The sequence below is a fragment of the Mesoplodon densirostris genome, chromosome 19, assembly GCF_025265405.1.
Source record: "Mesoplodon densirostris isolate mMesDen1 chromosome 19, mMesDen1 primary haplotype, whole genome shotgun sequence".
NCBI classification, from domain to species: domain Eukaryota; kingdom Metazoa; phylum Chordata; class Mammalia; order Artiodactyla; family Ziphiidae; genus Mesoplodon; species Mesoplodon densirostris.
In genome coordinates, this window is record NC_082679.1 from 13,386,101 (window position 1) to 13,395,001 (window position 8,901).

Below are 8,901 nucleotides of genomic sequence, written 5' to 3' on the forward strand. Positions count from 1 at the left end.
TACTTCATATATTATAGTATACTTATAACAATAATTAGTCCATCGTTTCCAATATTACAAAAAAGAAGAAGAAAAATACAAGGGAAGCAGACGACCCAATATATATAAATACTATAAAATCTATTAGAATAAATAAAGTCGTCATAAATAAAAGGCCCAAAGGCGTGGGTGGGTGGGAGAGCAGGGGCTTGGCAACGGCTTTGGCTGCTTGTTTTTGGAGGGAAATTTGAGCACCAGGATTCCCCTTCAGGGGAGGCTCCAGTCACCATCAGACACCGGAACCTCAGGATCTAGAAAAAATTGGAAGGGGGCAGCGGGGGCTTATTATTCACAGCATTGGGCAGGGGAGAGGTGAAAGAGGCCTCACTGCCTCCGATTTGCTACATTTTTTTAAGACCCCAGAAAACACTCCTTCCCCCAACAGCATGAACAGCTTGCACACTGGGGACCTGCCCCAGCGTAGGGTCAGGGGAGTGAGTTAATGCACTTTGGAAGGTGGGGCGGAGCTACTTGATTAAGAGTCCCTCAGTTCCCCCACAACCTTGGGACCCCTTGTGGAACCCACAGCATAAGAGAACTGGCCCCCCTTAAGATCCAGCTGATCTGCACTAGGCAGGCACTTGTCACTCCGAGACGGAGATACGATTGAAGATGGGGAGTCTCCTGGGGGCTGCAGGTGGTTGGGGTGGCCCAAAAACCCCGGCCTCGAAGACAGGCGAGTCAGATCCCCCCAGGCTGCTGCCGCTGCTGGCATATTCGTCAGGATCAGATCCCAGGGAGTGCGCAGAGGGGCTCCGAGCCAAGCCACCCAAGGGCCCCCAGATGCTGCTGGGGGTGGCCCTTCGGCAGGAAGGACAACAGCCCGGGGTGGGGTCCCTTCGGGCCACCGGGGTCCCTGGGGCAGCAGAGAAGGCAGAGGGTGAAAGTGGAAGGTCCCCAGGTGGTGGTGGTGGGGAGCTGGAGGGTGAGAAGGAACACGAGGACAGGGAAGGGCCTGCTAGGCCTGCTGGTGGTGGCGAGGTTCGGCGGCCTGAGGGCAGGCCTGAGAAGCTGATGCTCTGGCGCAGCACGTGGGGGTGGCCAGAGGCACCCAGGTCCTCGCTGGGGTTGTGGATGAAGTGGCAGCGCGAGCCGTAGGGGCAGCGGCCCTGGAGGTAGAACTTGTGGCACAGTTCCGTCTTGTACTTGGGGTGGCGACTGGCCTGGCGCAGCTCACCCAGGCCGTGGGCAAACTGGCACTTGGCCCCATAGCGGCAGCGCCCGCTTTCTGAGAAGGTCCGACATAGCTCGGTCTTGTAGCGGGAGGAGGTGGTGGGGGTCGCAGTAGGCGAGGTGGGTGAGGGCGACAGCTCAGGGCCTGGGCGGGGAGCCAGGGGTGCGAAGCCTGGGGGTGGGGGCACCCAGCCGCAGCTGCGACCCTCCACCAGGCTGGTGGAGCGGCCAGGCAGGCGGGCAGCCACCCCAGACGAGCTCGAGTCGGGTGAGCCGAGGCTCCAGAGTCCCGAGGAGGCCCAGGCCGAGCTGGACTCAGTCTCTCCGTGGTCGGAAGGCAGGTCATGGCTCAGCAACTGGAGGCTCTGTGGGAACAGGGATCGGTCAAGACACCGAAAATGCAGGGTGACGCCCCGCCCCAGTTGCAGGGCACCTAAGAGCTTGCCAGTCCGGTTTGTGGGCTCCCAGCCTGAGCCCCACCCGTCCGCAGAAAACAAACATGGGTTCCGGATCGCAAGGATCCCGATTTGGAGGTTCTGAGTTTATTCGCGACTGAAACTTATCCCGAGGGACCCAGAAATCCCGGCTCCCCCGGCTGGATCAGAGGGGCTCTAAAGTCAGGACACACCGCTGTCCTCCAATTTTCAGCCTCTGGGCCTCTAGGGATCTGACCCTGCTCACTGGGTTCTCCAGTTTCACAAGTGGAGGAGCGGGCAAAGTTAACCCAGGAGTCCGGATCTCTTCGGTTTTAGAGTTGCCAGAGTCTTCTGGGTCAGGGAGTGGAGAGACAGAAGTCGGCTCCCCCTCACCCTGAGACTCCAGCCCAAGAAACGCCTCCGCGCAAAACCGCACCCTCAGCAACTACCAGGGGTAAGCCAGGTGTGGGGTCATTTCCGCCTGCAGACAGCCCCAGTCTGAGAAAAGTTCTCCAGCTTTCCATCTCCGAGGGCCACCCCACCCGTGTTTGGACCGAGACCAGAAAGTCACGGGCTCCATTTTCACCTCCAGAGCATCACACTGGTCTGAGACGGGAGGCAGGGACCCCGGGCCGAAGTGTAAAGCACTAAGGAGTTCCAGTTTGAGAAAGGAGCCAGGGGTCCCGGGCGGGAGTTTGTGGCGCTAGAGAGCCCTGGTTTGAAAAGGGAGTCAGGCATTGCGGACCTCGGGGTGCCGATCAGCGGGGGCTCACCTCGTAGATGGCGGTGAGATCCATGGCGGCGCAGATGGCCGAAGGCTGAGGTACAGGCCGAAAGTGGGAGCGCTGAAGTCTGGCTGCAGTGGGGTTGAAGAGCCGCCGCTTTTATCCAGCCAGAGGGGGGCGGGGCCTTGAGGAGTTGGCCCGGGCGGGCGGGGCCAGGAGGGGCGCTTCCCGGACGCGCGCCCCCGGCGCAGCCCGCCCAGCCCTGGACCGGACCCCATCCGCCCGGCTCCCGGCCGGGATTCGCCTGAGGGGGGCCTGCGTGCGGTCGCAACACCGCGGGGAGTGCGTGGGGTGGGGGGTGTTGGCCCAGTTTTCAAAGGCTGGAGACTGAGGCGCGGAGAAGGGAACTGGCACGGAGGTGGGGGCAGGGCTCCTGGGGGAATTGACTAGGGCAGAGGCTGAGAGGGCGTGCGATCGAGAGACTGACCGACGGGGGCGGGGAGAGACGCAAGGAGAGCAAGAGACAGAAATGGAGAGACCAAAGAGAAAAACACAGGGACACACACACAGAGAGACGTGCACAGAGAGAGAGAGACAGGGTAAGGAGAGGAGGCGAGGTGGGGAGGCACAGATTGAAAAGACAAGATATAGACAGTCCCAGAGAGACAAATTCAGAGCGGGAAGCGGGAGGGAGGGAGTCACATAAAGAAACAGAGAAAAAGGGAGAAAACAGGGAGAAACAAGCATCCACAGACAGAAATCCGCAGGAGCAAAACGGAGAGAGGAGACCCACGGGCCTGGTGGAGAATTCTCTTCTGAGACCTGCCGGCCTGGCACGGTCTCGCTCTCAAACAGCCCAGATCCAGAGACCTGGACCGCCCTCCCCGCCCCCACTCACGGGGGTTGGGGGTGGGTGGGGTTCTGGACACCTGGCGAGGCTGGGAAGGGGCCTCCTTTTCCAATTTCCCAATTCCTCTGTGTCTTCTCACCCTCACGCAGATAATGGCACTTCTGATCGCTTTCTCTGGGCTAGGCACTGTTGCATGAAAGTGCTTTATTTACGTACATTAACTCAAAGAGGTATCGTTATGCCTATTTTACACACGAGGAAACCCTGGAAGAGAGAGGCCAAGTTATCCTCCTTTAGTAAATGGCAGCAGCCTAATACCAGGGCCTTAAATTATGTTAAGAGTTTGTGCTCAGAGAAAACTCAAGATTGGAAAGGGGGAGATCTTTTATTATGGTGGCGGGTTTCCTTGGTGGAAAGCTGTCTCGAATGGCAGAAATGGGTCGTCCCCAGCTGACGGTCGGATGGGTCTCTAATAAAGGGATGTACCTTGAGAAAACTCTAAATGTGCAGAAATCACTCCCCTTATTGGCAAGTCTTTTATGGCAAGTCTTTTATTGTCAAGGGGTTGCACTGAGTGACGCTCTCTTAAGATATGGAGGAGAAACTAATTTTTAAACTGGGTCTCGATGAGCTAGCTAGCTGCCCTGAGTGAAAACACGGGGGTAGAAATAAACCATTGCCACGGAGTGCAGTTATAATGGTGGAAAGTTCATTCTTGCAGGTTGCGACTGCAGACTGCGGGCTTGTATTGAGGTGGGGAGATTCTGCTAGACACGCCGACTTGCTCATCCGACAGAGCACGGGGGAATCCCTGGTGCGGCGCTTTCTGGGGCCGAGGGGCCTTCCCGGCCGGTCTCGTGAGCTGGGCGGCTGCGGGCGGCTCTGGCACGGTTGCAGCCTCCCTCTAGCCTGTGACTCACTCGCACGGGGCGAGGGAGGGGGGCTTCCTGGAAGCCGTGACGAGGAGGCTAGGCCTGGATGCCAGGGTTCCTCTCTGTAACCAGGGCTTCTGTCGTCTGTAAACAGACGCTTGAGGGCTCCGGGAAAAGGGGGAAAGGGGAGGTGCCTGGCACCCGCCGCCCGGTTGGGCTCCAAATCCCTGTGCGGCTAGTGGGACTAAGGTGGCGGTAAAACGAGAGGTGGGAGGCACCCTGGGGTCCCCGGTGTCCGGCTTGGCTCTGGCCGCGATCCTGGAGGAGGGATACCAGTTTCAATTCCCTGGAGACAGGGAGCATTTCCTATCCCTGAGTCAAGCTGACCCCCTCCCCTCTCCCAACTGCTGAGTCATCGGCCCGAGAGCCAGGACGCTTCGGACTGGGCGACTCTCGAAGAGGCTAGAAGGAGCTTTGCGCGTTGAAGAACCGACCACCCCTGGAAACACTGACGGGGGCGGGGGTCCTAAAAGCCCGGGCCTCCACCCCTCCTTGCTCAGATCTAGGAGTCCGGGTTTCCAAGCCGCCTCCTCGCTCAGACCCAGGAGACCCGGCCCCCAGCCCCTTCCTTCACCAGACCCAGGAGTCCAGGCCCCCAGCTCCCCTCGATCTCAAACGCAGGAGTCCGAGCCCCGAGGCCCCTCTCCCAACGGTTTAGGAGTCTGGCTCCCATCCCCCCTTCACCCCCACCCCCCACCCCCCCGTCCAGGCCTCAGGCGTCCCAGCCCAGAAGGAAGTTCAGGGCAGGGCCCCGCCCCGCTCCCCACGTAGCCAGCGGGAAAATCCGTGGCACCAGCTAAGGCCGGGAATCCCCTCTGGAATGACGGTGGGGAGGGGGACGGCCGGGGTCCCCTGCGGGGCGCAAGGGGGCAGGTCCTGGGCGGGCAGACAGAGGGGGAAAGGGGCGGAAACCAGAGAGGCTAAAAATACGGCGAGCGCTTCCGGCCTAGGGGGAGGGGAACGTTGAGCAGTTTCCAGAAAAACAAGCGGGGACGGGAAACGCGGGGGTGTGAGAGACGGCCAGAGTGCGCGGGCGAGCTGGGGACCGTGTACGCGTGGCACGTGTGCCTTGTGAGCCCCAGGCGTGATTGACTGGGCGGGAGCGGGTGCGGCCGACGCGGGCTGGCAGTGTGCGCGGCTGCGCGGGCCCTGCGGCGTGTGGACCGCGTGTGCGCTGTAGGTGCGAGGTGGGGCTGCCCTGGCGCGCCTGGGTGTGCAGTTGGGCAATTAGGTGTGGGACACAAGTGCGCCCACTTTCCTGTGTCAACGCTGTGTCCTTACAACCCACCTGGCAAGGCTGGCTGTGAGAATAAATGCGGGAAACCGCCTATGCCTGCCTGTTTCTGACCAGACTCTATTTACTCTCACCATCTATGGGGGAGGGAGTGTGTACTCGGCTGTAACTGTCTTCGAGGTGGCATCCCTGAGAACGTGTGACTTACATACCTCCCTGCACATCTGTGTGTAGCTCTGAAACACCTTGGGATCTGTAGTGACTGAGTGATTGTAACTCTTTGAGGGAGGCTGGCTAGAGTGGCTGTGTCCTCAGGTGTGATGAGCCTCTGTGAGCACACAGCTTGGGAGCTGAGGGTGTGTGGGAGCATGTGCGTGGCTGCAGGCAGCTGCGGCTGTGTGCAGGGCGCCTGCAGCTGTGTGTGTGGTCATCAGGTGTGTGAATAGTGTTCCTGTGTCTGTGTCCTTGGGGTGTAGCTGAAAACACCAGGAGGCCAGTGTCTGGAAGCAGTTCCTCTGTGGCTCAGTCACAGGGCAGTGAAACTGAACTTTGGTTCCTGACGTCTACAGGCGCACATGATGGGGAGGGCAGCTGGCCCGCTCCTGCGGTTCGCACAGGCCTCCGTGGGCAGAGCAGAGGAAAACATGCACGCACACTCAAACCTGAGAAGCATTATCTAAATCCAGCCTCCGCTGCTTTTGATAATGTTGAGCTGAGGGCAGGGCTGAGTCACCCTGTGATGGGCAAAGTCTGAGATGGGGTAGGAGATAGCGGGTTAAAGGGTGGTTAGAGAGTTGTTCGTATATTCACATAGTTGGATTGTTCCTTGAGTCTGTGGGACTGCCCCCAGGACGGCGACACCAGGGACACCATGATTGTAGGATGGTGGGTTATGCCATTCTCTGCTAGGGAAGAAGGGTGTCGTGTATGCCTGTGTTTTGCCATGGTCTGTTTTGCTCTGTGTGGCTGTGCATCTCATGTGCATGCTTCCCTGGAGTGGGCGGTTGTGAACGAGGCTGTAGTCTCCCTCTGGGTTTAATAATCCAGTAAGAACCTTCACTAAGGACCTCTCCTATCCCTGCCTCTTCACTGTGGCCCAGGCTTCCACATTATTCCACCAACACACCATGACATTTCTGCCTCAGGCAGGAACTCTGCACTTACTGTTCCCTCTCCTTGGAATGTCCACAACTTATTCCCTCTCCTTCAAGTTCACTCCAATACTACCTTCTCAGGCCTTCATGACCTGGGTCAAGGACTTTAACAGGTTTAAAAATAACCTTGTCATCTATTTAACAAATAATAAATACATGTAACATCTATTTACAGATCATATTAATACACGTGAACCACTACCCAACCTAAACTCTCAAACTTTCATGTTTTCCAGTAAAGTAACATAATTCTCCATATGCAAATCTTGTTACTTATTCCCAAATACTTTCCTTTTCCTCCTATTCTCTCTCTCCACTTCTGATCTCACTTCTCTGCTTTATTTTTCTTCTTGGAATTTCTCATTACCTGACATACTGTGTTTTACTTTACCACACTTTACTGTCACTAGAATATCACCTCCAGCAAGGCAGGGATCTTTGGTTTACACTGTACGGGGCTTGGCCCAAAATAGATGCTCGGCAAATGTGTGTTGAATGAACTCCACTTCCGGGTGCACAATTTCCACCCTGTGTGGCTGTGTGAGCTGTGTATCCATCATCCCGCTGCCCACCAGGTGTCTCCGTGGTCTCCCTGGGTATGGTTTTAAGCACTGCTGGGCCCCATGTCAGGGCTGCCGGGATGTTACGCCCCCACCTGTGTGTGACGTGTGGACGCTGCCTCACAGGGCCAGCTGTACTGCATTCTCAGTGTGTGGGCCTGTGCACTGACACGTCTCTACCAGTATGTGGTGTGTGCCCCCAGGCTGGAAGCCACTGGGCTCTTCTGGGGAAAGCGTGCTGTACTGATAATTGCATCATGTTAGGTGGAAATATGACTTTGCTTTTGTATTTATTTGGACCTTACGTATGGTTAAGGAGATGTGTATGGGTGCCAAATGAACAAGGACAAGGTTATGATGGTCAGTTTTATGTGTCAACTTGGCTAGGCTACAGTCCCCAGTTATTTAATCAAACTAGTCTAGATGATGCTGTGAACGTATTTTGTAGATATGATTAAAGTCTATAATCAGTTGACTTTAAGTAGATTATCCTAGAAGATCTGGGGAGTCACATGGGGGGGTGAGGGCTGATTCAGTCAGATAAATGGGCAGAGCTGTGGCTTCCTTTCAGAAGAAATTCTACCTATGGGCCACAGCTTCAGCTAGTGTCCAAGAGTTCTGCTGCCCTGCGTGAAGCTTGCCCCTATGTGCCTGGCACTTCAAGGAAGGTCTGGGAGAAAGGGGAGGAACGTCTGGGGTGTATACACACACACACACACACACACACACACTTCCCAGGATTCCAGTATGGGGACCTGGGCTCTGGGTGAATCGCAGGTCTCCATGGTCCCGGGTTTTCCTTACAGATGTGGAGTCCAGGACAGGAGGCCTCTGGGCGGTGCCATGGGAACCAGGGTACAGAAGGTTTTGGGTGGGTCAGTCCCCCAACCAGGCTGAGTCACTTGAGCCTTTCACACCCACCAGCTGGGCCTGGGCTGGTAGCTCCGCCCTATACTTGCCCAGGCCTGAAGGCCATGGGGAAGCCTGGTGGGGCACTCCCTCCCTGAAGCCCCCTCCCCAAGGTCTGCTTCCCGGAGCTGGGGCCCAGGCGCCTGTCTTCTTCCCCAGGACTGATGATTCACCCCTGCTGGGGCCTTTTCACTTCTCCTTTGGGGCTAAAAATACAGGGACCCAGGCATCCAGTTGGGCCAGGCTTCACCGCAGATTGCACAACGCCCCTCGTTTGAGTGCTGCTGACGCAGACCCCAGCTACGGGGGGTGGCGGGCTGGGTTGCTCCCCAATCGGGCGTGCTGAGGTCAGGGCCTAGACCCCTCCACTTCCTCTTTCCTGGGTCAAGTTGACATGGGAGGTACTGGGGATCCCTGGATATGACTGTGGTCCCTGGAAATGAAGCTCCTTCTAGCCCCAGGTAAGCCAGGGGTTCTGGCTTCCATTTTGGCCCCCTGCACAGACACAGAGTCCCAGTTGGGAGCTGGGGGCAGAAGACAGCAAAGGGGCACTGGGAGAGAGATGGTCAGAGACAGGGAGATGGGGACAAAGAGATCGAATGACACAAGATGCTCAGAGGAGCAGCTAGAAAAAGGAGCAGGCACAGAGACCACCCCCAAACTGGGACAGAATCAAGGAAGGATTGAGGGAGAGGGACCCAGTCAGGGCTCCAGAGCCAGGCCAGGTCGGGGGAGAGCCCCTGGAAGAGGTCACCAACAGGCACAATCCAAAGTCCACCCTCAGCCAGGGAACAGAAAAGGCAGCCCGCAGAGGCCAGGCCCCGCCCTGGGTGCTCCCTGCTGGCCTCTGCTGCCCCCTGCTGGCGCCAGCCGCAGTGCGCAGGCAGGAAGAAAAGTCAGAGACATAGC

The 8,901-nt window shown here is 57.5% G+C and overlaps 1 protein-coding gene across 1 annotated transcript; it reads right to left on the reverse strand.

Moving 5' to 3' along the window:
• Nucleotides 1-2,479, reverse strand: ZFP36 (ZFP36 ring finger protein). Its single transcript, XM_060083995.1, has 2 exons — nucleotides 2,402-2,479; nucleotides 1-1,577 (listed from the first exon to the last, which is right to left on the reverse strand). Exons 1-2 carry the CDS (start codon nucleotides 2,423-2,425, stop codon nucleotides 624-626), a joined length of 978 nt encoding a protein of 325 aa, XP_059939978.1. The 5' UTR covers nucleotides 2,426-2,479; the 3' UTR covers nucleotides 1-623.
• Nucleotides 2,480-8,901: the final 6,422 nt, after the last annotated feature.

What these genes read in the sequence shown, in the direction of transcription:
- ZFP36 (XM_060083995.1), bottom strand. Translation starts at nt 2,425, where the DNA reads ATGGATCTCACCGCCATCTACGAG. An exon ending in ATCTCACCGCCATCTACGAG is followed by an intron (nt 1,578 to 2,401) that starts GTGAGCCCCCGC and finishes CTGTTCCCACAG; the next exon opens with AGCCTCCAGTTGCTGAGCCA.